The following is a 27,971-nucleotide window of genomic DNA, read 5'->3' as shown; positions in this document are numbered from 1 at the left end:
CGCGTCCCCAGCGTCCCCCAGGTGCTTCCCTCCGCTTGCCTGCAGCCACGGTCCCGTGCGTCTTGCTCCTCCCCGCTGCTCGCCTCCGGACGCCTCCGGACGCCTGCGGTGCGCGCTCAGATTACCTGTCCCGGGGAGGTGAGGCGGGCTGCTCCCGAGGCGGGGGCCCTCATGGCCTGCCCCGTGAACTACAACTCCCATGAGACACTGGGGCCGCGCAAGCGCGTCGGGGTTCAAGCCTGGCGTGGGAGCCCATTGGCTGAGCTGGCGCCGAGCCGGGAGCCCTGATTGGCCGAGGGGCCTGAGGCCACAGATTCCGGAAAGGGGAAGAGCAGCCAACATGGCGGCGGAACGCGGCGCGGGCCAGCAACAGTCGCAGGAGATGATGGAGGGTGAGCGGCTCCGCGGGGCGGCGGCCCGAGGGCCCGGCGGGCGGGGGGCGGCGGCCCGCAGCGGCCTCGCCTGAGAGAAGCGGGCCGTCCGGGCTGCGGCTGCGGCTCGGGCCCCGCCGCGCGCTGACAGCTGCCCGCCGGCTCGGGGGCGGGGGCAGGGGCGGCCCCGGCCCCGGGGACCCGGCAGAGGCTGCAGCCGCCGGGGGGGCGCGGGCGGCGGGGCGCGGACGGGCGGCGGGGCCGGGTACGCCGGGCGTGCTGCTGGCGGGCGCCGCGCCCCGAACCTCCGAGCCCGGCAGCTCCCGGGGAAACTGAGGCGCGCGGCGGCGCGGAGGGAAGGGCTGGGCGGGAGGCGAGCGGCCCGGGCCCTCGTGGCCCCCAGACGCTAAATCCGACTCTTTAGCTCTGTTGGAAAAAAAATAATAACGATCCGCACGTGGTCCCGCGCGTCGGCGGCCTGGGCGGGGGTCCCGGTCGGGGCAGCCCCTCACCCGGCGCCGAGTGCCGGGGAGGGGGGGGCGGGCACCTGCACATCGGGCCGGAGGGGGACGGAGGCGAAGGGCCGTGGAGGGAAGCGGCCAAGAGTGACCGCCCCGGCGGCGGAGGGCGGCAGGGGAAGGCCGTGGCGGCCTGGCGAGGGGCTGCGGTGCTTGGCAGCCAGGAGACAGCCCTCGCTCGGTCCACCCGCCCGTCGCCCGTTTCCGTGTCTGGGTGAGTGGCACATACAGAAGCTCCCTGGTTCTCTGTCCCCCGGCCCGGCCCGGCCGCACCGTCCCGTTAACCAGCAAGCCCCCTAGCACGTCCTGGCATCTCCAGGTCTTCAGTGCCTCCCGCGTTCCCACTGCCCAGCTGTGGGCCGGCCCCCTTGCTCCAGGGATCCCGAAACTGCACCATGATTGGATCCGCTGCCCCAGCTGCAGACGGCTGCTGCCTGCAGGGTGGGCCCGCGTTGCACTTTGGCCGCCCATCGTCTGCGGAGTCCCTGCCGCCCTAGGCACAGCCACACCACACCCAGTGGAAGGTGCCCTCCCTCAGCCTCGGCCACAGAGTGCCCCGTCCGTGGTAGCAGCTAACTGCCGAGTGTTTGCTGCGGGTCGTGCACATGCCGACTGCCCCGGAGGCTTTTCTGCGTTGGTCCGGACAGCACCTCTGGTCTGTGGGGCCTGCCCCAGCCCCCTGGTTATAGATGCAGAGAGCGAGGCTTGGGAAAGCCAACAGCCTGTTGGCACCAGGTCTCCAAGGGCAACGTGAAACCTTCAGCAGGAGCCCCCGGCATTCCAGAAACCTGTAGAGTCAGAGCTCAGATTCGGATGTTAGAATCGCATCAGATGCTCTGGGAATGCAGAATAGATGAGACAAAGCCCCAAAAAAGCCACAGAGAGACCAGTTAGGAGGCCAGGAGGGAGCCCAGGCAGTTGCCAGAGGGGGGCAGAAGGAATGGATTTGGCGGTTTGGGAGGCGGAGTTCGTAAGGACTTGGTTCTATCCAGCAGTCGCTTCCCGGGCGCGCTTTTCTCGGCCCAGGAGGAGGTAAAGAGAAGAAGTAAAGCTACTTTTCCCCAAAGAGTGCACCCCTTTGTGGACGAGGCGTAGCGAGGATGATTGATGACTCCCAGGGATTTATTCCTGTTTCAGCTCTTTGAGACAGACTGCCAACGGAGATGATGAAAAAAGTCTGGAGAAGGGAAAATTATTTGACGGTCTTACCAAAGAAATTTTGCCAGTCTGCCATGATTAGTCGTTGCCTTATCTATCAATTCAAAAAGTACTTATTTACCAGCCTTTCAAAGCAGTCAGCTGGTATCACTGTGTGCGGCTGTTTGGCATCGGTGACCTTTATGTGGGGCGTTTGGCGCTACTGGCTGTCTTTCCCTTTTTCATTACAGCCCCCCCTCTGCCCACAGTCTGATTTGAGTTAGTCTTGATTTCTTTCAGAACGTGGGCCTGTGAACTGGGCTGGTTTTCTTGGCCAAATGGATAGTGGAGCGTGGATGAAGGTATGTGGTGGAAGGGTCACACTGGTCCCCTCTACGTGGACATCCAGGCCAAAAGCAAGCCGCACAGGAGGCGCTTCACTGTGTGTCACCCATTAGTACCTGGTCACAAATGACCCAGGGCTTTCAGAACACCTGGTAATGCTTCACAGTGTCCTCGAGGGCAGGAATAGTAGCTGCTCATCTCTACCCGCGTGTCCTTCCCGCTCTGCCCTTCCACACACAAATTGTCCCCAGCACCGTGCACCTCAGGTGGCGCCCAAGACGCGGAAGACACTCGAATGTTTGTCGAGCTGACTTCAACCGATGTTTTTCAATGAAGTCTTTTTGACTTACAGCTGGATGTCCGTCTGTTAAATGTTCCTCGGGGAGTCACGTAAAGTGGCTGTGAATTCTTACGGATGTGTGTGGGCTCAGTTGACAGGCGGGTCGAGTCTGAAGAATCTGGCGATGAGGAAGGGAAGAAGCAGAGCAGCGGTATAGTGGCCGACCTCAGTGAGCAGAGCCTGAAGGATGGAGAGGAGCAAGGGGAAGAGGACCCAGAAGGTACCAGGCCCAGTTAAGAGCCTTCAACTCTCTAAGGGGGGAGGGTGCGGCCGTGTGGCGCATGATCTGCTCAGCCCCACCCCACCGCCTTGGGTGGTGGGCAGGCCAGGGCAGTGGAGGGCTGCTCTGGGCAGTGGGACGACTGCTGTGCGAGAGGGGCATTCCTTTGGCTGGCTCTGGGTCTGCTGATGCAGCACTAGAGGCCCTCTGGGGGCTGGTGGCCGGTGCTCCGAGCAGCGCGCCCCCTGAGGCGCTCCTAACTGAGCTGACTCATCTGTGGCACTTGCAGGGGGGATGCATTTGTTTTGAGTTCCCCTGAAGGCAAATGCTACTACTAATAACAGTGGTACTAGTGTGTGATCCGGGACGGAATCGGGGGATTGTTTTATTAACCGTATGTTCAGAAAGTGAGATTTGAAAAAAACATTTTCGTTGATGATGCTTTTGTTTCCTACTGTAGTAATGTAATTTCAGAATAGCACTTTAGAGAAGTCACTTCTAAGTCCTGCTTCACCATCCTTAGAGGCCTGAGGATTGGCTGCTAAATTGCTTAGATGTTAGGAAAATTGTCTCATGCAGAAAATATCTCAGTAGCCTCCTAGCATTTTAGTGTTTAAAAACAATAACAAAATTAACTTAGAGATGAGAAAGGTAAATTCTCATTCCATAATGGTGGTTTTTCACCCTCCGCAACCATGATCTTTGTTTGGTTAGAAAAATCAGTTTAGGGCAGCCCAGGTGGCTCAGCAGTTTAGCACCGCCTTCAGCCCAGGGCGTGATCCTGGAGACCCGGGATCCAGTCCCACGTTGGGCTCCCTGCATGGAGCCTGCTTCTCCCTCTGCCTGTGTCTCTGCCTCTCTCTGTGTGTCTCCCATGAATAAATAAATAAAATCTTCAAAAACAAAGAAAAGGGAAAATCAGTTTACATTGAAAAGAATGAGAGAGCATCTGAACAGACAGAAAGGTATCCAGGATGCGTTATTAGGTGAGAGCTGCAAATTTCCAAACACTATGCATGTTAAAGGCCGTCTGTTAAAATTATTAATAACATGTAAGTTTCAACATACTTGAAAGAGAAAACCCATCAAAGTGCAGTTGAGGGTCTCTGAAGAACACTTTTGAGAGGGTCTCATACCTTCTGCATTTTCTAAATTTATATACAATGTACGGACTTTCAAGGTGGTACTAGTCATGCACTCCCATTATGGTAATAAAACTTCCCACAAATTTCTAAAAAACAAAACTAATTTTTAAAATAACATTGTGCTCTGTGCCAGTGAAGATGATTGGTAACTATGGCAACCTAATTTTAAGGCAAAGGGAGATTACCACAAAAGTATCAGCCACATTTACTTTGGAGTTCCAGAGTCGATATTCTGGAGGTGATGTGGGTGGAATAAATGCATGGGAGTGACGGAGGAAAGCACTCGTTACTGAGTCACAGAAAGACCAAGCGAGTGGGGGCATCACCTGCTGTCACAGCTGAACACTCCGCACTCACAGAGGACTGGAGAGTTGGTGGGGCCCTGTGCTGAGGATTTCTCTCCCTGGGTGGTGAGCTCGGGCTCCCTTGGCTTACCCAGGGGCTCACAGTCACAAAGTAGAACAATGGAACTAGAACCTGGGTTGTCCAAATCCAGCTTTCTTTCCTCCAGACTACTAGCAGTTTTATAAGTCCTTAGGAGACCAGGACTCACTCACACCTGTATTTACTTAAGTCCTGTCCTAAGTTCAAATAAAACAAATTCAAACTATCAACTGTTAGCTTTTACTTATTCTCTGTAACTTTTTTTTTTTTTAAAGATTTTATTTACTTATTCATGAGAGAAAGAGAGAGGCAGAGACACAGGCAGAGGGAGAAGCAGGCTCCTAATAGGGAGCCCGATGTGGGACTCGATTCCAGAACCCCGGGATTACACCCTGAGCCGAAGGCAGACGCTCAACCGCTGTGCCACCCAGGCGTCCCTGTAACTTATTTTTTAAAAAAAGATCAATACATGATACATTTGGGAAAATATTCTGGGCTGGCAACTGTTTCAGTGGTGAAGCTGTTGTTTTGAGGGGCCTGCCCTGAGCTCTGGGTCGTTACAAACAGAACCACTTTAAGCTGTGTGGCACCTGTCCTGAGGAGCCCAGGCCCAGTTTCTACCCACTGGCCCTGCTCGATTGTCTGCAGTGCTGCCCTGTGCTCTCAGGTGTCCTGCTGTGGACGCTTGGTGGCCTGGACACCTGCCCTCATTGTGCTGCCTCCCTCATTGCAACTTCCAGGGTTTGTGGACATTGGATTTGTGCTGTCTTGGGGTGAGGGGTAATTTGGGTATATCTTGTGGTTTTGCCCAACTCCTTTTATTTTATTCCTAGGTTGGTTGGTATCTTGTACAGTTGTAGCAAGTGACTCTAGTAAATGATAAACTACAGTAAATGACATATTTTTTTGACTAGCCATTGTTGATTGTTCTGGAAAAGGCACAGTAAGAAGACCTAATTCAGCCAGTACGAGCAGTGCTGCTTTGTTAAGCTGCTGGGTCCGATGTTAGGTGCTCCTCTGCTGCCTCCGGCTAAGGGGCCAGGTGACCAGCAGACAAAGCCCGGTCCTCAGCAGGCGCCGTGAGCATGAGGGGCAGCAAGCCCGTTCTACCGCGGAAGCAAGGGCAGTTTTGCTGCAGGAGTAGGAGCCAGGCAGAAGCGTGGCAGGCCAGGCGGCCTAGTTTCCTCAACCAAAAATTGCAAGAGCCAAAGGGGACCTCAGAGAAATGTCATCCAGTCGCAATATAGGACCTTGTTCGGATCCTAACACAAGGAGACATGGGGGTAGAATCGTCAGTTGATGAAATCCAAGAATCACCACTACTTTTTTAAAGCGTTGAGCCCTGTTTAGACGCGCACACTGCATTCAGTTCGGGGGAAATGAGGACCGGGAAGCAGCTGATTCCAGGCTGTGAGCTCGCAGCTTGAGCGAGGCTCACAGCTCTCCCCGGCACTGGGGCAGGGCTGGGTAGGGGGCCTCTGCGGGGATCAGCGCCACGCCCCCAGGGGAGGAGTGTGTTCAAATTGGTCAGGGCTCTCCAGTCCCTCTGTCGAGCTGTGCTCTGTTTTGTTTTCCTCTTTGCAGAGATAAGTGTTTATAGCTACCAGGCCACTTTCCAGAGCAATAAAAGGCACATCCTAGAACATCTGACATGCCCAGCATGAGCTATATTCAAATGGCCTGATTTATTGCCACAGACAAGAAAGGAAAGGCCCAGAGAGGGCAGGCTGCTGCCAGCTGTGCAGCTCTGGGCGGCACCGCAAGGTGGGCGGCTCCCCTACCACTGACGGGGGCTCCCCAGAGGCTCTGGAGGCCTCCCCGCCTTCCTGCAAATGGCTTCAGGCTACATTTCCTTCTGGCAAGTTCAGTGGCACAGATGGAAGTTTGGAGACCTTTGCCAGTAGCCGAGTTCAGGAACATCAGGACGCCTGAAAGGTGACCGTGCCTGGAACAGGGCATTAACCACACCAGCTGGGGCCTCCACGTACCGCCCGTGGTTTCTCCTGTGCGTGACTGAGCTCCGTGAGCCGGGCAGCCCGAGTCCCAGCACCATGGACACTAGGGCTCTGAATGGGCTTATTTCTTCTCCTTTTTTCAGAAGGACAAGAGCTGCCTGTGGATATGGAAACCATTAGCCTGGACAGAGATGCAGAGGTAATGCGCCACTGGACACAGCCGCGGGGGTCACGGTGACAGACCGCTGTGGCCGTCAGGGTATCGTTCATGGTGCTGGCAGATTAGCAAGTGATTTCCGAGGCAGATTCCTCGTGTCCTTGTTGTTTCTAAGACTGGACTGGAACCCCAGCTCTGTGTAACCAGAGGGTTGGGCAGCCAGCCCATGAACCGCCCTTTTCGGTCGCCTAAGTGACAGGAGCGGGTCAGGTGATCACATTGTCCACGGCAGGGCCTCGACCTCCCCAACGTGTGAAGCACACTGGGCACCGGCAGCTCTGGGCAGGCGGGAGCAGCACCCAGGCCCCCTCACCCCTCCCAAGCCTGCAGCAGGCTGCCAGCGGGCACCTAGGCTTGTGTTTGTGCTCAGGGGACCGCAGGGCTAGAGGCTCTATGTGCATTTTTACATCAGACTGCCCTCCGTGTCACTGTGTGTCACTGTTGCCTCACCTGCCCCCGCCCCCACTCGCTGGCCCCCATTGGCTCCAGGAGACAGGTCTTCAGGAGCTTCTCTGCAGCGACGTTTCTTCATTTCAGGATATTGATCTGAATCACTACCGTATTGGGAAAATTGAGGGCTTCGAGGTGCTCAAGAAAGTGAAGGTGAGAGCGACTCTGTCTTCCCTCTTGAGGGGGTGCTGATACCCCAGGGCCCGTCTCCCCTGAGGGCCGCAGACACATCCGTAACTGAGCGTTCTTTCTGCAGACGCTGCTGGCCTGTGTCTGGAACTGCCATCAGCACCTTTTACCCTAAACATGGTGGGGTTTGCAGAGTCGTCCCAGAGGCTGCTGGGCGAGGCCAGGCGCTGACCCAGTGCGGAGCCTGCCTGCAGCTAACACACCCTGGACTGTATTGTCCTTAACTTGCCTCAGTTAAATTTGTTCAAAGCTGATTCCACTGGCAGCTTGCTTTGCTGGGAAACAACACACACCCCCAACCCTGACTAATGCCTCCCTCACCAAGGAGGTCTGCCCAGTGCAAGGCCTGCCTCCAGCCTCCCGTGGGCGACTGCCCATCCTCTCCAAGGTTGGCACATTTCTAGAAAACAGTGGGAGAATGAAAACCACACCCCCTGCCCTAGAACGCTGGTCCTGTGTCCTGGGACCGCTAGCTTTTTCTGGTGGCCTCTCTGTTACCTATGTCAACTGTCCTTTTTCATCCCTCAGACTCTCTGCCTCCGTCAAAATTTAATTAAATGCATTGAAAATCTGGGGGAGTTACAGAGTCTGCGAGAGCTGGATCTTTATGACAACCAAATCAAGAAGATTGAGAATCTAGAGGCGCTAACACATTTGGAGTGAGTCGTGATTCCAGGGTACACCTGAGTTGCCTGTTCAGTCTCCCCAGAACCAACCCTGGGCCCTGGCTCTCCGCCTTGGAAGGTCACCTCTGCCACAGTGTCCTGCCCAGTGCCTGGCTCCACAGGTGGCGTTGACCTGCCCGCAGTCCCAGCCTGCAAGTCAGACCTTCGATCGCAGGCTCCTGGCTGGTCCCGTCTGGGGACAGCACTAATTCTGTCCTTGGCGCAGGCCTGAGAGCTCAGGCGGGCAGCTGGGGTGGGGGCGGGGGGCTCACCCACCTGGGAGGGCCCTGCCTCCAGGTTAGTGGAGTACTGAGCTCCATGGCACCTGTGCTCGTTAAAAAATTAACTTTTTGCTTGTTCTCAGGATTCTAGATATTTCTTTCAATCTGCTGAGAAACATTGAAGGAGTTGACAAGCTGACGCGACTGCGGAAGCTCTTCTTGGTTAACAATAAAATCAGTAAAATTGAGAACATAAGCAACTTACACCAGCTGCAGATGCTGGAGCTGGGGTCCAATCGCATCCGGGTAGGTATGGGTGCGTAGCCGGGGCCTGGCCTCTGGGCCTGGCGGTGGTATGTGTGAGGTGTGTGCTGGGCAGAGTGTTTCTTATGGTGTGATTTTATTTTCCGGGAAAAGAATGCTCACTGCGGGTCGGTATTAATATCACGGGCTACAACTCTGTGGTCGAGCTCTTTTTTTTTTCTTAAAGATTTTATTTATTCGTGACTCAGAGAGAGAGAGAGAGAGAGAGAGGCAGAAGGAGAGGGAGAGGGAGAAGCAGGCTCCATGCAGGGAGCCCGACATGGGACTCGATCCCAGGACTCCAGGATCAGGCCCTGGGCTGGAGGCGGCGCTAAACCGCTGAGCCACCTGGGCTGCCCTGAGCTCTTTCTTTGCACGTAAATTCTACTCATCATGCAGATGCTCTCCTGAACCTCAGAAAAGTGCCCCAGTTACGGTTCTGCCCGCGGTGAAGCACTTTGGTTTTGAATGTCCTGAGGGCTGTGATCTTTGGCGAGTCTCTCTGAGAAGACAGTGTCCCAGACACAGCAGAGTTGTGGCTTGCAGCCATCTGACCTCCACACGGGGGCTGTAGGAAGCACGTTGCGGCTCCCTGCTTGGTTGGCCCATCCTCCCTGAACAGCTGTGTATGACCGGGACGCGCCCCTGGCAGCCTTGCATCCTGCCACACTGTCTGACCTCTGAGAAGGTTGGGCAGAGTAGACAAGAGGCTTTGGGAAAGAGGTCTGGCGTCCGTGGGAGTGCTGCTCGACCCATCTGACTTAGAGCTGCTGGGCAGAAGCTATGGTGGGAAACACGGACTGGCACAGGGAGGGAGAGGGCGGTTGGCCTTGGAGGGGGAAGGGGCACCAGGACGGTGATGAGGGTACCTGCTAGCCAGAACACCACTCGATGGCCGTGGGAAGGCGTGTCCCTGGGAAGCCGTGCCACCAAGCCTGGTGCTTCCCCGGCCTCTGTGGGAAATAGCCCTCCACCTGGCTCTGGACATTCGCAGCACACTGTGATCAGTCCAGCTTGGCCCTTGAGAACTGGGCAGGATGCAAACCCAGGAGGGCCTCCGGTGACAGCTGTGAGCAGTCTCGTGGCCCACATATCAGAGGCGCACGTTGAAAAGAAGAGTTAAAAAAAGGGGGTGGTGGACACCTGGGTGGCTCAGCGGTTTAGCACCTGCCTTTGGCCCGGAGCGTGATCCTGGAGTCCCGGGATCGAGTCCTGCATCGGGCTTCTGGCATGGAGCCTGCTTCTCCCTCTGCCTGTGTCTCTGCCTCTCTCTGTCTCTATGTCTATCATGAATAAATAAATAAATATTTTTTAAAAAGTAAAAGTAAAGAGTGACCCAGATGTCAACATTTTATCAAATGTCTGTCTATATGGTGGTGTCTTGAGTCACAGATCCGTGTAGACGATAGCATTGAGGGGCGCCCTCCCCCTGAATCTGCATCCTCACGTCCTACTGTGACGTACGGGGAGGTGCTCCTACCTCCTGCTCCTACCTGCTGCTGCTGTAGCGTGTGCTGAAGAAGCTGGTAGTTAGGACCTTGGGGCGGAGAGCAGTGAGCACAGCGCGTCCTGGACTGCCCACTCCACACGGCACTGGACCTGACAGTTAAATACAGGATCCCAGAGAGGAGGGCGGGTTGTGGGTCCCGAGGCGGGGACAGAGCCATGGAATGGCAGGGCCTGCTACCAGGAAGCCTGGGTGGCATCCAAGGTCAGAGCTGCTCTGGAGAAGACCTAGGAATGCATTTTAACGAACCCTTCATGGAATAACCGTGTGATAACCTGTCAGCGCAGCGCTTTAGCACTTTGGGGGGGCAACTGCTCATCTGGGAGTGTCCCCTGACCTCGAGCTCTCTGAGGGTTTGGGGTGAGCCCAGGAGACAAGGCCTTAGACTGTCCACCTTAAGTGAAGTTTCACTGGAGAATTTCCAGAGTGGAAAGGTAACTTGCCCACAGCCCAGGGCACAGTCCAGGCAGCTGCGTCCCCTCCCCGGGCACTTTTCCTACCCTGGTCCAGCTGGTTGGCCACACGGTGCTAACTGCTACTCTTCTTCACAGGCAATTGAAAATATTGACACGTTAACCAGTCTGGAGAGTTTGTTTTTGGGGAAAAACAAGATCACTAAGCTTCAGAACCTAGATGCACTTACCAACCTGACGGTCCTCAGTATGCAGGTACTGATCCACCTTTGCTCCCACGGGCTGCACCCTGCCGGCAGCAGAAGCGCCGGACCCCCATCCCGTTTGTCTTTGTGTCAGAGTCCACGCTCCTACTGCCAGGGAGCAATTGCAATGTTAGGTTTCAGAGCACACGTACGTACGCATAAAACTTCCTTCCCTGGGTGGTTTCCAGCCCGAGGGTCGTCTTGAGAAGGCAGCGCTGGTGCTAGAGCCTCCTGAAGCATGTGGCCCGATGGTGGGAGCGACGCGTCCCACACCCGCACAGAGAGCAGAGCCCTGTGTTTGGCAGTTGGCAAGCACCTGGCGATGCCTAGGCTCCTCCTGCCTTCCTACCTGAAGCAACGAGTAGAGTCAGACCCTGGAGGGGAGGTGTGGGAGGGTGTTCGGGGTGTGGAGGGTCTCCCGGAACCGCTCGCGCCTCATATAGCAGACAGTCTGCAAACTCTTGTAAGAGAAGGCCCCGTACCTTGAGTTACCGTATATACTGAAATGAAAAGTCATTCATTTTAAAATGGTGTATTTGACATTCTTGAATTACCAAATTACGGGGGTAGACCTTCCCCAGGCACATCTAAAAAGGGAGTTCCTCACCAAAAAGCCTCTAACGCTCACACGTGCTAACGTTTTAGCGCAACAAACTCGAAATTTTGACCTTCTTCTCTGAGTAAGTTCCAAGCTGGCACACGCGAAAGGCAGCGCGCTGTTGCCAGGACGCTTCAAGACGAGAGGTCTCCTTCCCTGAGAAACATATTGTCTTGTATCCTCCACGCTGTTCTGATGGCTGTTGGCCCTCCCTCCCGCAGAGCAACCGGCTGACCAAGATGGAGGGTCTGCAGAGCCTGGTGAACCTTCGAGAGCTGTACCTGAGCCACAACGGCATCGAGGTCATCGAGGGCCTGGAGAACAATGTAAGACGTCCGCTCGTCTGTCCGGGGCAGTACGGGGTAGGCCTGGTCTGAAGGAGACTCGTGGCCTCTAGGGGTTTATGGTAGAGACCTTCCCGCTCTGGAAACAGAGTGGTCCCCACACTGGGATGCGCATGACCCGCATACAGTCTCCCCGCGCCCCTCGGACGAGCATTGGGCCGGTGCTCCCCACTGCGGCCAGCGCCCGTACCGACCTCCCGTCCAGGGCAGGGTGCACTGTGCGGCCGCCAGCAGCGCCACAGGCCTTTGGGAAGAGTCTGAGAACACGAGTCCTGCCTGTTCCCAGGTGCCCCGTACTGCAGAGCGCTGGCAGGTGTTGGCAGCTTCTTCCCTCCCCTCCTGACCACTGCACTTCCTGGCCCATGGCTTTCCGACCCACGGGCCATGCGTGTTCTTCCTCCTGCTTTTCTCCCACCCTGGCAGGGATGAGGAGGGCCTGTCCACCTGCTGCGGACAGCCCGGCTCTTGCCCAGTGGCCTTAGATGTGCAGAGCCGGGAGAGCGGGGCAGCACTGGCCGCTGCCCTTCTCGGCTGCCTGTGGGCGAGCCTGCTTTTCCTCACTGCATGCAGTTCAAGACAAATAAAATATTTTTCTCATTATATTTTACTGGGTATTTTTTTCCTGCTTTGTTTATTGCCAGCAAAGGTAACAGCGTGGTCACTCATGTTGTACACCCAGCACTTCTTAGTACAGGCTCCTGTGGCCTCTGCGCCTCAGCCCCTCGGTCTGGTCACCGTTGTCACCATTAGTAATGTTTTCGAGGGAAAACCACGTTCTGAATTTCATTTTACCACTACCTAGAATTTGCGAGGAGTTAGACGTGACCTGCGATAAGTGTAGTCGCGTTCCTTTCCCCCTGCAGTGAAGTCGACAGCTTAGGAGCATGCGCTGGGCGTACGCTCAGGCAGTGCAGGGGTAGGTGGAGGCAGAGCTGTAAGAGGCCCAACTGTATGGAGGGCATGAGCGCACAGCAGCCGGGGTGTGCACACGGGGTGTCCGGCCCGAGGGGCCCATGCCCCCCGGGGGGCCCTGGGTCTCCCCACCCTGTGTCCCGCAGGCTGGGAGGAGGGTCGTGTCTGCAGCACGGTCCCCTGAGCACAGGTCCCCAGCAAATGGGAAGGAAGCAAGAGTGTAGGTTTTACCAGCAGGCTGCTACGCTGGGGTCTGGGTTCGACTCCACAGCATTAAGAGAAAGCAGTTGTGGCCCTGAAGGTCATTATGTGATGAGAACATTTATCAGGGTCCGATGTGACAGTCTCCTCAGGGCTTCGTTTAACTGCAGATCAAATGTCCGTTTAAGTTTTCTGTCTTAAGGGTTCTGGAATGTATTTTTGTTCTGGGAGTTAAGGAAGTAGGTGCCTGTCCTTCCCAAATGGCAACCCCCCGGCCCAGCACCACAGACGACACCTCGCAGCGTGCGGGGCATCCCACGGCTGGGGCCGGCTCCCCGCATGCTCCTCAGCCGTTTCTGTGGCACCGTGGACAGCCCCGTCTGCCATGCTTGCTCCCCACCTCGCCCGGTTCCTCCCTTTTTTTTAAGCAATTCTCACTGGTTTGCTTTTGGATGAGCTTTCAAAACACTGTCCAGCTCCCCAGAACAAACAGGACCGCGTCAAGCACATCACTGGGCCCCTGTGCTCAGAGGCTCGGGCCCGTCCCGTCAGCCACAGGGCCCACCCCGCGGTCAGAGCCTGCGTGTTTCCACTCGCACGGCCGATGACACCAAGCACCGCAGGACGGGGTCAGAGGGCTGGAGATGGCACGGTGGCGACCCAGCCTGTCCCCGCCTGCTGCCCGCCCTCTTCTGCGACCTCTAAGTCCCTGTTTGCTGCAGACGCCCCAGGCCCCGGGCAGGAGCCTCCTGGCACCCGGCACTCACGCAGCAAACAGCGCACACGATGGGCCCAACACGAGCTCCTCGAAGGAGCTCCTCCTCTGCATGCCCATGCCCAGCCTGCACCGGACGCGGCGCGGACCGCGTGGCTCCCCGGAGAGGGACCAGCGCTCTTGCTGGGTGACCTTGCGGGCGGACCCTCAGGGAGCCAGAGGCCGGGGCCAGAGCTGCTGAACCAGCACAGCTGCTGGCTGCGGGCTTATGTGTGTGTGTGCGTGGATTTGTTTTTATTATATTAAGACAATTTTTAACTTTCTTTTAAAACTTGGGAGGATTGGGAAACAGAATCCCAGGAATGCAGTAGAAAATGTAAGAAGGGATCCACAGTCAGAAATGGGTAAGACGAGAACAGAATGAACTTTTTTTGGGGGGGGGGGGGGCGGGGAATGAACTTTTATGAGTGGCTGTCAACCGACTTCTAAGTATTTCCCTTTTGATTTTAGAAAAATGTGCCAGTTGGTTGGATTAACCGTAGTTCAGGAAGCAATGCAGGCTTTAACAGACTCCATTTTCGCTGCAATGTTTCTGGACTCTGTCAAACCTTGAAACTACAGCTTAAGAAGTATTCCCGAGGCTTAGCTGATGTGTATCAGGGAGACGGCGTCTGCCAGCATTCCTCGGAGGGGGATGGTGTGTCTCTGCGTGGAGGCGCAACGTCTGGCCTGCAGACGGTGCTCAGTAGCTCCGGACGCTGTCCTGTCAGCTGTAAATCCCAGGCTGGCGCCAGACCCACTCGCCCTCAGCAACCCCGGAAGGGGCTTCCCCCTCTGCCCCTTCCTCCCGGTCCTCCGGGAGCATGGGCCGGGGCCAGCGTGCCACCTCTGCTTGGACCTGAGCAGTGTCCTCCCTGTGGCGAGCCCCAGGCTCCTCATCCCTAACTTAAAATAATATTTTAAGGATTATTTTTGAGGTATGGTGCACGTCCTCAAGATAAACTGAATAGACGTTGCTCTAAATGTCACCCCTTCCTCAGAGACCACCCTGACCTCCCCACCCCGAGCCCCAGGCCCACCCCACTTCCTGGGCCGTGTCACTCTGCTCTTCCGGGACCACTCATCTCAGCAGGACAGGGGCCCTTGGGCATCGCAGTCCAGGGCTGGGAGCGTCAGGTGCCAAGGATGGTGGGCGCTCGATGCGGGGGCTGTGAGGGTTCCGTATGCGAAGGACACGGGGCCGCAGGAAGCGGGCAGGCGTCGCCACCCCGTTGGCATGCTCCTGTGCCAGGAGGGCAGACTGGGTGGCCCGCCCCACAGCTCTAAGCTCGGCACCTGACGCCCTGTGCATGATCACACAGTCATTGTTGAACTGAGATAATCCAGGAAAAAATCTTATCTCCTTATTTTAGAACAAACTCACGATGTTGGACATTGCATCAAATAGAATCAAAAAGATTGAAAATGTCAGCCATCTAACAGAGCTACAGGAATTCTGGGTAAGTGGAATGCACGCGGGATTGACGTTGCTTCTGCAGATGTGCTGCCTCCAGGTGGGGTGCCGTGAGCGAGGGCAGGAGCGCCAGCCCCGGGGCTTCCAGGAGAGCGAGGCGGGCGGGCACCGTCACGAGCATGGTGGTGGCTTTGTCTGTGGGTCTGCGTCACCGGGGAGCAGAATCTCAGGCCCCACGTTACCCCAGATGGGGAGACCCTGGAATGGGCAGACGCGGCACCGGAGCCGTGCGTTCAGTGCGGACATGCCCCAGCACCAGAGAGGAGAGGTGGCCGGGTTTGTGCGGCCCATCGTCCTGGACCCTGCCGCACGTTCTGACGGTTACACCTGTGGTCCTGGGAGTCGCATCGCAGAACCAGTAGGAAGAAACAGGAGAAACAGGTTGTAGGAAGTCGTAGTTTCTTGACTCGTCTAAAGGTGTTGCAGAATGGTCCCCGAGCTGTGGTCCTCCGCGTCAGGATCGCACAGGTGTCTGGGGGGCCCGTGCCCAGGCTGGTGGCCCCGCAGGGATCACTGCACACACCTCACCCTGTGATGCTGTGGGGCGAGCGAGCTCCTGGAGGTGCTCAGTCTGACCGGGCTCTGTGCGGAGTCTGAGGCACGATCCTTCCTCGTCTAGCCATGCTGCCCATACGCTTTTCTTTCCTCATCTTAAAAGATCATCCAGGTCTCCCTGGAGCACAGGTAGCCTGCTGTGAAAACGCCCCTGGGCCCTTATTACTATCACTGGATCTTAGGAAGTGTCAGGGTGTGGAGCCAGAGCAACTCTGGGGGCCCCAGCGAGCCCCCGGGAGCCCACCGGGTGTAGTACTCAGCCCAGCCCCGCGGGCACGGCTGGGGACAGGCTGGCTGGACCAGAGCAAAGGCCTTTGGCTCTGGAGAGGCCGGGGAACGACACACAGCAGCCCACAGACAAAAATGCGGACTCCAGTGGCAGAGGGCCTGGGTGACAGGGAAGGGGAGCCTGGCTGGAAGTTTCAGGAGTAGGTTTGGGGCACCAGCTGGTCCTGAAACAGTGTTTCTGAAACCGGATTCCTTCTCCGTGCCTGCCAGGGGACAAGGGCAGGGGACCTGGGATGCTGAGACCACAGCTAGGGCCGGCTGGGTGCCCCAGCCAGGGGGAGGATGGCCCCAGAGCCCTTAACGCACAGAGGATCTGCTGCTTAGACCACCACGCAGACAGCCGAGTGAGGCGGAGCTTGCAGTGCTCCGAAGAAATAGGAAGCCAGTCTCAATAAAGGCTCAATCGCCCAAATTCTGCGTTTATTCACGTTCCCTTTGTTCTGCCAATTAGAGAAGGACGTTGCAATACCCCCGCCGTGGTTGTGGATTTGCTTTGTCCGGTCCGCTCCGTCAGCTCTTGCTGCTTGTATTTTGAAGGGCTTTTTTTTTTTTTCATTGCACATATGTGTAGGATTGTAGTGTCTTCCTGAAACCTTGTCTCCTACTGTGCGGAATGTCCCTTTCCGCGCCGCCCTCTGTTCCCGTCCTGGGGTCTGCCTCCGTGTGATTCTGTTACCGTTCCCATGGGTATCTTTCCCCATCCATCTACTCAGCCTGTGTCTTCATAATCCATAAACTGTACCTCTCGTAGACGACACATGGGTTTTATCCAGTCTGACCATCTCTGCCTTTCAAGCGAGGTGTTTACCCCACGTACGTTTAATACGATTACGTTTACTTGCATCTTGTGTGATGGTTGGGGTCAGGTCTACCATCTTGCTGTTTGTTTTTTATTTGTTCTTTTTTCTCTCTTTTCCTGCCTTCCTTTTGGATTGGGAAAAACAGTACTATTTTGCGGATAGTCTATTTTATTTCCATTGTCAACATATTTGCTTATATCTGTGTTTTATTTTTGGTGACAAATACACGAAGCATATTTTCAATTTTTCACAGTTTGCCTTCAAGTAATATTACCACATCACGTAGAATGTAGGACCCGTACAGGAGCACGCTTCAGTTCCCCCTCAGCAGCTAACATTGTTCTGGATTTTACTTTTAATAGGTTATAAACTCCATGGTATGTCACTATATCAGTTACCTGTTAAGGAAATTAATTTTTTTTTTTTTTTTTTTTTTTTTTTTGTAGAGAGAAAGAGTGAGTGGTGGGGAGGGGCAGAGAGAGGGGAGAGAATCCCAAACAGGCTCCACGCTCAGTGCAGAGCCTGACACGGGGCTGGGTCTCATGACCCTGAGATCATGACCTGAGCCAAAATCAAGAGTCAGACGCCCAACCGACTGAGCCACCCAGGCGCCCCAAAGGAAAATGAATAACAAGAAAACCTACTTGTTCTACCATTTCTGGCATTTATTATTCTTGTGTGTAGTTTGCATTGCAGCATTTCCCTTCCACCTGAAGAATTTTAACATTTCTTATTGTGCAGGCCTGCTGTGAACCAGTTCTTTCAGCTTGGTCTGAAAAGCCCCTTTATTTTGCTTTCGTTCTTGAAGGGCAGTATCACAGGGACAGGATCCTGGTTTGACGGTTGGAGGAGTGCCTTGGGCACCTGTCCGCGTCCCCACCTGCTCCGGCTCGCTCGGCTCCTATGACCTCGTTCACCTGTGTGCAGTGTGTCTTTCTCCCTCCAGCTGCTATTTATGTTCTTGTTACCACTTTCCTTTCTTGTCACTTGCATGTCATGTGCTATTGAGCTTTTAGGATCTATGAATGTACAGTTTTCAAAATGAAATGCAGAAAACTTTTGAAAATAATTTCCTCAAAACATTTTTCTGCCCCTCCTTCCCCCAGTTTCTTCCCCAAACCCCCAGTTGTGGATACATATGTTGTCCGGCGCCTGGCAGCTGGGCCATTGGATTTTTTATGTGGTGTGCTCCATTTGTACAATTCTGTTCCTGTTTCTGCCACATCTTGATCTTTTCTTCTGCAAAGTTCATGTGTTAAGCTCATGTAGTCGATTTTTGTATCTCAGATGTCATATTTTTCAACTCTAAAAAAAAATTTGGTTCTCTTTCTGTAGATTGTATTTCTCTCCTTACATGTATGTTTTCCTGAAAGCCTTCCTTTCTCACTTGGCTGGTCATTTTTATATAAGATGCTGGCCATTAGGATGTTAAGTTGTTGGGGCATCTGGTGGCTGTCAGTAGAGCATGTGACTCTTGGTCTCGGGGTTGTGAGTTCCAGCCCCATATTGAGCGTAGAGGTTACATAAAAATAAAATCTGTAAAAAAGAGAGATGTTAAGTTATTCACCGTTTGGATTTTTGTTGTTTTCCTTTAAAGTGTATGGGTTCAGTCACTGCGGGATCCCTTTGAGGCTTGTTTACAGCTTTATCAGTGCGTATCTAAGAAGCCTAAGGCTTGGTCTGAGTCTCCTCCTAAGGCTGTTTCTAGGCTGTGAATCCTCTGGTACATTTAATGAGGTCCCATCCTTGGGTTGGTGGGAGCACAGACATGTCCTTTCCCTGCGTGAATCCTGACCTCACCCAGCTCACAGCTCTGGGGCCAGTCCACACTCACTTTTCAGTCCAGGGTTCCAGGGGACCCCAGATGCTCTTCTGGATCTATTTTCCCTACGTAGCTCACTCCCTCCGAGGATTCCAGCTACCTCTGCCTCCCTGAACTACTCACAGTCTCAGCTTGGGTCCCCCAGGGTCCACGAAGCGCCTCCAGGCAAAAGGCTGGATGAGCACACAGGTCCCCTCCCCGTTCTCCTGCTCTCACTGCCCTGTGTTGCCTGTTGTCTGGTGTGTGCAGTGGTTTCATGTCGTCCCTGTTTTCTAGTTTATGACCAAAGGCAGGTCCAGCTCTAGTGCCCCATCACACGAAGTGGAAGCCCTATTTATTTAATCTCATTTTTCTGTGTCACTCACCTACTGCAGGGTGTAAGCCTCATGAGGGCAGAGGGATCTGTCTCTGTGTTTGCTTACTCTTACCTCACCAGCCCCTAGAATCATGCTGGCACACACGATATATGGTTAACGTCCATATATGAAACACGGCTCCTACAGAGGTGCCATCTCTGCAGGAGGGTAGGAGGGTGCCCGGTGGCTCAGTCGGGTAAGTGTCCCAACTCATGACTTTGGCTCAGCTCATGATCTCAGGGTCATGAGATTGAGCCCTGCATGGGCGGGGGGGGGGGGGGGGTCCACGCTCAGCAGGGAGTCTGCTTGGGATTCACTCCCCCTGTCCCCCTGCTTGTGCTCACTTGCTCAGTCTCTCTCTCTCAAATATATAAATAAAATCCTAAAATAAATAAATAAATGAGGCAGAGCATGAACAGGCACGTCACAGAATAAGAAGTAACAGTTGCTTGTAAATACATAAAATGTCTTCTACTTCATTAACTTTTAAAATACACTAAAACAGTGAGATGTGTTGTGGCCGTCAGGTAGGCAGAGCCTTTGCTAGAATGGAGTCTGTGCTGCGCTGAGCGCTCCCATGGACGCCGGCGGGACTCGTCAGCAGGTGTCCTGTGGCGTCTTCAGGGCCGCGATGCTTTCACATCTAACACCCTAACAAAATGATGAGAAATTCAAAGATTTATGTACAAAAATACGTAAATATCAGGACTCGTTTTTTTCTGGTGGAAATAGCTTTGTTGTATTTTCTAATGATAAAGTCTGTCTGTTCATTGTAAAAAAGCAAAAGACCAGATTACAAAGAAGAAACACACGTCTGCCTTTTCCTTGCTTTTCGGTGTGTAGTGTCCAGTTTAGGAGAGATCATAAACCCAAAGCTTATAAAAACAATTACCCAGACTTTCTTCTGAAGCTTTAGGTTTGTATCATTCATACAATTTCTCCAACTTAGGGAATAGTGAATAAATGACGACGTATCCGTATGATGAAATATGCTACTATGAAAGCCTTCCAACGAAGTTTGTAAAGGGAATTTAATTACAGGAAAGTGCTCATGAGATAGCGTTGATGAAAAAGAAGGAGGTGCAGCTGTTGATAAAATCAGCGCCTGGACACACAGAGAAAGGTCTAGAAGTGCACGTGGAGAATCGAGAAGCCCTCACCTCTGGATGGCAAATGGAGAGCTGGCTTCCCTTTTTATACTCCCCAGTTCCTCCAAGTTCTCTGTAACAAGCATGTTTCCTCCATAAGTGAAAAACAAATGTGCAGAAAAGTATATTCTAGGAGAACAAGGGGCAAGACTTGGAGCCGCACCTCCTGCAGCGGTAGTCAGGCTCACGGAGCAGGCTGGAGGCCGAGCAGAGGCCGACACGGCCTCCCGTCTTTCTCTCTTGCCATCGTCCCTAAGACGAAGCTATCTCTGTCTTGCTGTATCTCCCACTTTGGGGCAATGAGCACTTTGGTCCCCAGGAAGAAAAGGAGGCGCGGGTGTATTTCAGCGGCGAGCCGGGTGGCTGCCGACGTCGCTGCGTGCGGGCAGGAGCATGGGGGCCCCGCGGCCCACAGACAAATGGACACAGACAAGGAGCCACTGTTTCCCTGGACGAAGGAGGCAGAAATCAGAGCTGGGGCTCCCGGGACTAACATTTTCTGGGCGGGGGTGCAGCGGAGAGATGGCCGCACAGGACAAAGCCCTGGCGGTCAGCCTGGGGCTTCCTTAGACGAGTCGGCTACCCACGTGTCCTGGCAGCTGACAGCCGTGGGGGGACGTGAGCCCGGTGCCGGTTCCAGGCGCCACCCAGCACGCAGAGGCCCTGGCATTCTGACCTGCCAGAGCGGAGAGACAATGCCAGACACCCAGAAACTCCATCGACACCCTGGCACGGCCACCATCGGCGGGTGAAGCACTGTCCGGGCCCGTGACCAAGCCGCCACAGGACCAGGAAGTTCGCCAGAAGGCCGCTGGAGGACAAGACGACTCAGGCTCTAAGTAATGTCGCATCCGCAGGACAGTGCGACCCGTGACGAGGAGAAAAATGGCTCCGTAGAAGCCACAGGAGGCGATCGGAAACGACCCCCTCACCTGGGTCCCAGCACCCGTGCCCACGTGGGGCCCCTGCCCGCGCACACACGTGGGCTGCGCTGACTCATGCCTAGCAAGCAGCATAGAGCAGTAGCAACAGGGCCTCCCCCCGCGGTCGGGTTGGGGGAGGCCGGCTTCTACCCTGGGGCTCGGCTCCTTCTGGCTCGCTCGAGTCCCTACCGTGATTTGGAGTAACAGACGCCCCTTTGGACGCCAGCAACATACAGGGCGCACGTCCGCTTTGTTGAAATGCCCTACAGATGTTCCAAAAATAGGTGATTTTTATAATCTACCGGTTGTGTGCGAGACGTATCTTGAGATTTCCCCCGCATCCCTGTCTTGAAGATGTTACTGAGTTTGGGGGAAGTTAAGTGTTTTCTTTATAAATATCAGCCAGAAAACCGTCCTGAGGCGAGGTGTGACGTTTGGGTCCTGAAACCCTGAGCAGGTGCCGGGAGAGCCTCGCACAGGACACGTTGTGCAGCACAGTCCCAGCAGTGGATTCAGGCAGCGCCCGTCACTGGACGCCACGACCACGAGGGGCTGGGCGTCCGCCGTGTGTCACCCCGCGAGGAATTCACCAACTGCGAGGGGAGACGCGGCCCCAAGTCACCCACGTGATCGAGCCTCCGACCCTGGCCGAGGGACAGCCTGAGCCGTGCGTTGCCCGACGTGATTCCTCTATAGAGCACAACCCCCAGGAGAGTCGTCTGCGCTCACCAGGCCCTTAGAGCTACCGACAGGAAGTACGGGGGCTGGAGGGACAAGGAGACAAGTGGAAGAGTCCAGAACGAGGACATTCTACGCGGCACTTAACTGGGGTTCTTGAAAAAGCTTCGTTTAACAGAAAAACGAAATGAGTAGAAAGTGGGAAACGTTCTAGATTAAAAGAAACTAAAAATTTCAGCCTCTGGAGAGATACGCCAGGAAGGGCCCCGGCCCCACCCCGTGACGTGCCCGCGGTGACACACGTACGAGGGGCAGGCTCCCAGCTCTCTGTGCCTCAGGCGCGGTTCCGGCGTCCCACCGGTGAGCCAGGCCCCGCACTCACCGGGCCCCCAGGCTGGGACGGGCCACGGGACAGGGGCGACCTCCGGTGCGAGCGGAGCGGGGCGCAGGTGCTCCGGGCCTGGCCAGAGCCCAACCCACGGCCACCGTGACGTCACCAAGACGCTCTTAAGCAGACTGTGCGGCGGACAGCGTCACACCTCAGCTTTTGTTAAATGACGGTCCTTCCTGCAGGTCGGCGGCGCAAGCGTATCTGGTGCAGACGCCCCACCGGGCTCCCCGCCTCTGCAGCCCTGGCTCGGAGCCCACGGCAGCCGCAGCCCCGGGGGAGAGAGGCGCGGCCGTGTGACGCTGGCCAGGCCGATGGGCCTGTGCTTAGTAGGTCGACGCTTGGGTTTGTCCTGGAAGCGCCTCCCGAGCGTCCCTTCCAGGGAGCGTCTGCCCGCGCGGCGGCAGAGCATCCCCTCGCTGTCCGGGCCCTCCGTCCGCCAGGGCCGACGCCTGGGGGTGCAAACCAGCTTTGCCGGAGCACGAGGCCCACAAGGCCCACGGGGAGCCCTCACCGGAACAGGTGAGTCCGGAGCACGTGCGTCCGAGACCGCCGCTGGGCGGCCATCGGGCTGTGGCCGGGGGCGGGGGGGCTGCGCGGCTCCGCTGAGCTGGGGAAGCATCGGTCGGCGTCTACGGCAGGACGCGGCCCAGCGGCCGGGGCCCAGGCCGCCCTGGGCAGGCTCACCCCGTGGCGCCGCGGGGCTGCTGACGGCCCGGCCCTGCCCGGCAGCGCTCGCCGGCGCCCAGGCCTGCAGCTCCACCGGAAGGGCCGCTCTGAGCGTACGCGCCCCCGGCTCGGAGCCGGTCCCCCCGCGCGAGGGGCCCAGCGAAGCGGGACACCAAGGCCGCAGCTGGGAGGCGACCAGCCAGGACTCGAGGCGCTTGTTGGACAGTCCGCGTCTTCCTCCAGGAATCCACCTCGGGGGCGTTTGATCCAGTGTCTCCTGTTGGATCCGAAGTCACCGGATGAGCCAATAGGAGACTGTGACCTGCGCTCACGAAAAAGTAGCGATGAGAACCCAACCCCCAGCGTTCAGTGCGTTCAGTGCCCGTGTATCTCCGGCCCGGGGCCGAGGCGGGTCGTGTGGGTCCTGCTCCTTCCCACCTCCAGACCCTCCTCCTCCTCCTCCCCAAGACCTCAGCCCGCTGCACGGTGCTCCCTGCGCGCCTGCCCTTCGGCACCCTTGTTTCCGTGTCGCCCTGTCCTGGGGGTTCCCCGGGGACCTGGCTTCCCCGCCTCCTCAGCCCCAGGTGAGCCCATCATACATGCTCCGCCCCGTGCCCTCCTGCCTGCGGGCCCAGCTCTGCCGGCGTCTCCGGGTCCCTGGGGTTGGCGTCCTCCACCCCAGCCGCTGTCCTTGCACCCGCAGCCGCGCTTCCTCCTCACGCTGCTCCTGGGACCTCTGGGTCTTGGCCCCGCGGTCCCCGGACACGCGTTGGTCGTCCTGCTGCGTTCTCCTTGGTTTCCTCCCACGGCTCACGGCAGTGCGGGGCCCCCCCGTCTTGCGCCTTCCCCTAGAGAGCCTCCCTGGTCCACACGGGCCCCCGGGGCGCCCCCAGCACGCACGTCGTGTTCCCACCAGGGCCTGTCCCGGCCCCAGGGCCAGGGCAACAACTGCACCCCTGGCCCCCCCCCCCCCCCCCCCCCCCCCGGCGTGGGACAGTGTCGGCTGGGCCTGTCCCCAGGCTCAACGTCGGGCACGTGGGCGTCAGGCCAGGCTCTCGGGATCGTCCTTCTTTCTCCGCCTCCCTTGCTCGTCCCGTGCGGGCCCACATCTGCCCTCCCGCTTCACCCAGCACCCGGCCTCTGCCGTCTGCGGCTCCCCCGTGGCCCGAGCTACTGTCCTCCCGCCCGGCCGCTCCCACGGCCCCCAACCTACCACGTCACCCCGTGTCATTGGCTGCGGATCCCCAGCTCCTGGAGCCCAGCCTGGATGTGGTGGGTCCCCCACAGCCATCACCCTGCGTCCCAGACCCGAACACGAGGCGGCGGCGCAGAACTCCAAGCCGACCAGTGTGACCTGGAGCACCTCGGGGAGGCCTGGGGAGTTGCCTGCCCCTGCGCTGGCCTTCCTGCAGTGGCTCCACGTCCTTCCCACGGCGCGCGTGGCAGCTCCGTAGGCTCTCGCAGGACAGGTCTGCTCCTGTCCCCATCCCCGTCCCCGGGCCGCGCGCCCCTGCCCTCTGCCTCTGCGTGCAGAGGCCCCAGGGCCGCGTCGCTCCAAGTGTGGCCTCTGGAACAGGCGTGACCGGACCAGGGGGCTCGAAGGGCATGGGGCTCCCAGCAGCCCACCCGCGCCCGTGTCAGAGCGCCGTGGTCTGGGGCGTGCAGGGGGGCGGATTACATCACAGAGATCAGCAGACCTCGCTCGTCGGGGCTTCTGGAGTTTTCTGGGAGCTGACTGCTGCGCGCGGGTGTGCCCGGGGCCTCGGGGTGCCCGTCCCGCACTCCCAGGCTCCTCTGCCGCCCTTTGCACTGTCCATCCGCGCTGTTCCCTGGGGCCCGGGGACCGGCCTGGCCCCTCCCTGAGCCCCACCTGCCCCCAGAGGAGCCTCGAGCCTCCACAGGACGGGCGTGAACCCCGTGCCCGCCGCACCCCCGACGGCGGATGATAAGGTCCAGAACTCCTCCTGGCTCCGGCGGGTTCCCTCCAGGTGGGCCCTGGGGGCCAGGGGGAGGCCCTGAGCTGCCTGGAGCTGCGCAGACCCCCAGGCCCTCCTCCGGCCTCACACCCTGGGGACGAGGGTCGTGTGGGCCGGGTGAGATCCACGTGGCGCGGCGTTTCCCTCCAAGGCCAGCAGCAGGGATCCCAGTGGGGCAGGCCAGGGGCAGCTCATGGGACAGACGGATGTTTAGTTGGCGTGGGCACCGCCCTGAGGGCCGTGTAACGGTCAGAGCGCACAGGCAGGCCTCGGGGACCACTGGGGGTCTGGAGGAAGGACGCTAGGACCTGCGGGGACCCTTGGCCTACAGAGCGCGTGGTCGTGAGCTGTCGCGTGCTAACGGGCAGCTCCATGGTGGTGGTGGGGCCGAGGGCTGCGCGTGACCCGGACCGGTTCCCCAGGGGCGCCGCTGCAAGGTGGCCCAGGAGGTGCTAGAAGGTTCCATGGGGCCCGGGAAGGCCGCGCGGTGCCCTGAGCGGGTGGGGCGGGAGCGTGGGGCAGGGGGCCGGGGCTGTTCTGCACTAGCCGCTTCCCTAACCTGCGTGCGTGTCCCCCAGATGAACGACAATCTCCTGGAGAGCTGGAGCGACCTGGACGAGCTGAAAGCAGCCAAGAGCCTGGAGACGGTGTACCTGGAGCGGAACCCCCTGCAGAAGGACCCCCAGTACAGGCGGAAGATCATGCTGGCCCTGCCCACCGTGCGGCAGATCGACGCCACCTTCGTCAGGTTCTGAGTGCGGCTGGCTCCTCGCCCGGTCCCTCTCGACAGGAACGTCCCAGCCACGGTTTTTATCCACTCGCTCCTCGAGCCGTCGCTCTCTCAGCAGTCACAAACCCAATGGCAATAAAAAGGCACTGAGTGATGACTGCCGTGTGTGACCCCCACGCCGCCGGGTCTTCCTAGTTAGTGGTCGCGCCCGGGCCGCTCCCGCCGCGTCTGTCCTCCTGAGAAGGGCGGGCCGGTGGGTGCGAGGGCGCTGCCCGGGGTGGGGGCCCAGGGGCCGCCTGGCAGCCCACAGCCGCTCGGTCTTACAGACCAGTTGACACCAGGGTTTTTCTAGTTACACGTGTTTCAGAACCAAACCGTGGGCGCAGGACAGGACGGCCGGGTCGCGCGTGCTGTGAGAGCCGTGGGCTTGCGCCAGACCCCCGGCCACCCCGCCACCCTCGGCGGCCCAGGACGGGGCTGCCAGGCCCAGAGGAGACGCCTCCCGGGCGCCCGGCTGCGCGGTGCCGCCGGCGGTCCAGGTCGCTTCCTCCCGCCGTCGTTGGGCCCGCTGGTTTCTCACGAGATTCACACCAGCAGGCACCAGGGTCTGCGCTCAGTGCTGCAGGACCTACCCCGTCCAGTCCCCCACTTCCCTCGGCAGGAGGACGGACTCGCGTGCCGCCGGGGTCCCTTCGCGGTCCTAGAGCCGCGCAGCCCAGTACGGGCCGCTTACGCACGTGGGGCTGCTTCAGATTAAAGTTTGTTACAATAAAATGAAATAAAGCACTTCCTCGGTTGCACTTGCCACGTTCCAGGCGCTGGGTAGGCGCATGTCGCCGGGGGCAGCCCGACTCCCTCCCTCCCCTTGCAGCCCACGCAGGTGCGAGGCCCCCGGCGCCGTGGCAGCAGTTGGCCTGCAGTTCAAGCTCACGCCCAGTCCCCGGGTCTGACGCCCGCAGGGCCAGTCCTGTGGCCTCAAGCCGGAGCGCCCGCCCAGGAAAGCCAGTGGGGAGGGAAGGGCCGGGCGGCCTTGGGAGGATGGCCCTGCAGGCGCAGGAAGGGCAGATCCGGGGATCTGGGATCGGCCTTCCCGGAGCCCCGTCCCACGTTCCCGGGTCACCGACGCGCCCCGAGAGGCCGTGATGGCAGGCGGCCACGAACCTGGGGGGCAGAGCGCGGCAGGTGGCGGCAGACCCGGCGCAGGCGCTTGTGCAGGGCCCGGCCGGGTGCTGAGAGTCGCCGCGGACGGCGGCCGTTGCCTCACGGGTAGGAAATGAAGCCCAAAGAGCCTCGAGCAAACCCACACGGGACAGTAGGGCAGAGGCCTCAGCAGGCCCATCCTCGTGGCGACGGGATGGGGACCCTGTCGGAGCCTCTGTGGCCGACGCCGGAAACTTGGGGGCGCCGGGCTGTGCGGAAGCCAGCGCCGTCCTGGGCAGGAGCCGGCGGCACATCGGGGAAGCTCTGTGGCTGCGGAGGCCCCGCTGAACCCCGCTGAACCCGGAGGCTCCGACACGGGCCTGGAGACCCGGAGGCGGCGGCCCCGTGGGGCTGGGCACAGGACCGCAGGGCCGGGTGGGGTCAGAACCCCCGGCGTGGGCGGGACACGGGGCTGCGGGAACACTCGGCTCTGGCCTCGGGGAGCTGCTCCCCAAAGCACAACCGGGAGGCTCCCCGTGGTCCGTGTGTGCAAATGGGATGCGGGTAGGACCCGGCGCAGCCGGAGCAGCGAGGCCAGAGGAGGGATGCGCGGCGGTTACACCGGCAGCGGCCTGAGGAACGCGGTGGAGACGGCCCAAGGCCAGAGGAGGGGGTTCGGATGTCAGAGGGTCCGAGGGCGAGGGCGAGCCCTCCCAGCCCCTGCCCTCCCAGCCCCCGGCCCTCCCAGCCCCGCCCTCCCAGCCCCGGCCAGCCGGCTCTTTGGAAGCAGCCAGACACCCACACGGAAGCCCAGGAGGCCACGGCCACGGAACGCGCGGGTCCGAGGGCAGGGGGGTCCTCCGGGGTGTGCACGGGCGGGGGGTCCGCAGGGGCGGGCGGGAGGGCTCCAGGGACACCAAGATGGGCCAGGACGGGAGCGCGGGGAGCAGCCCCCTCTGACAGACACCGCAGAGGAGGCAAATGTGGAGGGGGGGGAGGGGAGGGGGAGGGGGTTGCCCCCCCAGGCCCCGCAAAGAACCGAGGCTGAGGCAGCAGGGCTGCGGGGGGGGCCCTGTCGCTGCCGCTTCCTCTCTGACGCACTTGCGATACTTCAGTCGACAAAATAAGCCTTTTAAATTTTTTTTTTCACTTTTTCCAGATTTAGAAGACCCCCTGCCCTGAGAGGGCATAGAGGGGCCCCAACCCTGGGCCGTCCTATCTTAGAGGGTGGCTGTGGGCCGGGCTGGGGTGCCGCGCGGAGGGCAGAACGGGGGAGAGGGGCAGGGACCACCCCAGAAGGGGGGTGGGCGAGGGAGGCCCGGGAACCCCAACCTGCGGGCTCGGGCACTTGGCGGGAGGGGCCTGCGTGGACCAGGCTGCCAGTGGGGAGCACGGGGCAGAGGGAAGGGGGCACACGCCCACCCCAGGTGGTGTCCGGCCGCGGAGGAAGCACGGGGGACGGGGAGGGCGCCGCCTGGAGGAGGCCGCTTGCCCTGTGCAGGGGGGTGTGGGGGAGAGAGCTGGAATCGGGGCGGGGACCTGGGGTCGGGGTGCGGGCGGCCAGCAGGCGGGAGCGGGGAGCCCGCCCAC

At 58.5% G+C, this 27,971-nt stretch overlaps 2 protein-coding genes across 8 annotated transcripts in view; one reads left to right on the top strand and one right to left on the bottom strand.

The window, feature by feature from the left end:
* Positions 1-390, bottom strand: part of PASK (PAS domain containing serine/threonine kinase) — a 34,918-nt gene extending 34,528 nt beyond the window's left edge. For all 4 annotated transcript variants that reach the window (XM_041765489.1, XM_041765490.1, XM_041765491.1 and 1 more), the window contains exon 1: positions 40-390. In XM_041765489.1, coding sequence (XP_041621423.1) covers positions 40-342 — 303 coding nt within the window. In that variant the 5' untranslated portion in view covers positions 343-390. The remainder of the gene's footprint in view (positions 1-39) is intronic.
* On the top strand, positions 265-25,398 carry PPP1R7 (protein phosphatase 1 regulatory subunit 7). 4 transcript variants are annotated; one of them, XM_041765513.1, is made up of 10 exons: positions 265-392; positions 2,803-2,931; positions 6,559-6,614; positions 7,170-7,235; positions 7,800-7,930; positions 8,301-8,463; positions 10,519-10,635; positions 11,445-11,549; positions 14,808-14,894; positions 25,090-25,398. In XM_041765513.1, exons 1-10 carry the CDS (start codon positions 341-343, stop codon positions 25,264-25,266), a joined length of 1,083 nt encoding a protein of 360 aa, XP_041621447.1. In that variant the 5' UTR covers positions 265-340; the 3' UTR covers positions 25,267-25,398. The 4 variants fall into 4 exon arrangements, with proteins under 4 accessions (XP_041621447.1, XP_041621446.1, XP_041621449.1 ...); XM_041765512.1 differs by having other exon boundaries at positions 2,803-2,943; XM_041765515.1 differs by lacking the exons at positions 14,808-14,894; positions 25,090-25,398 and adding an exon at positions 11,991-12,169 and having other exon boundaries at positions 2,803-2,943.
* Positions 25,399-27,971: the final 2,573 nt, after the last annotated feature.

Source organism: Vulpes lagopus, chromosome 8 (genome assembly GCF_018345385.1).
Source record: "Vulpes lagopus strain Blue_001 chromosome 8, ASM1834538v1, whole genome shotgun sequence".
In the NCBI taxonomy this organism is placed as follows: domain Eukaryota; kingdom Metazoa; phylum Chordata; class Mammalia; order Carnivora; family Canidae; genus Vulpes; species Vulpes lagopus.
This window is presented reverse-complemented; position numbering and strand designations above follow the sequence as displayed.

Bases quoted from the DNA above. Each gene is read 5' to 3' on its own strand.
- PPP1R7 (XM_041765512.1), top strand. From the start codon at position 341: ATGGCGGCGGAACGCGGCGCGGGCCAGCAACAGTCGCAGGAGATGATG. The intron at 2,944-6,558 runs GTTAAGAGCCTT...TCCTTTTTTCAG, and splicing joins CCCAGAAGGTACCAGGCCCA to AAGGACAAGAGCTGCCTGTG. The intron at 11,550-14,807 runs GTAAGACGTCCG...TCCTTATTTTAG, and splicing joins TCGAGGGCCTGGAGAACAAT to AACAAACTCACGATGTTGGA.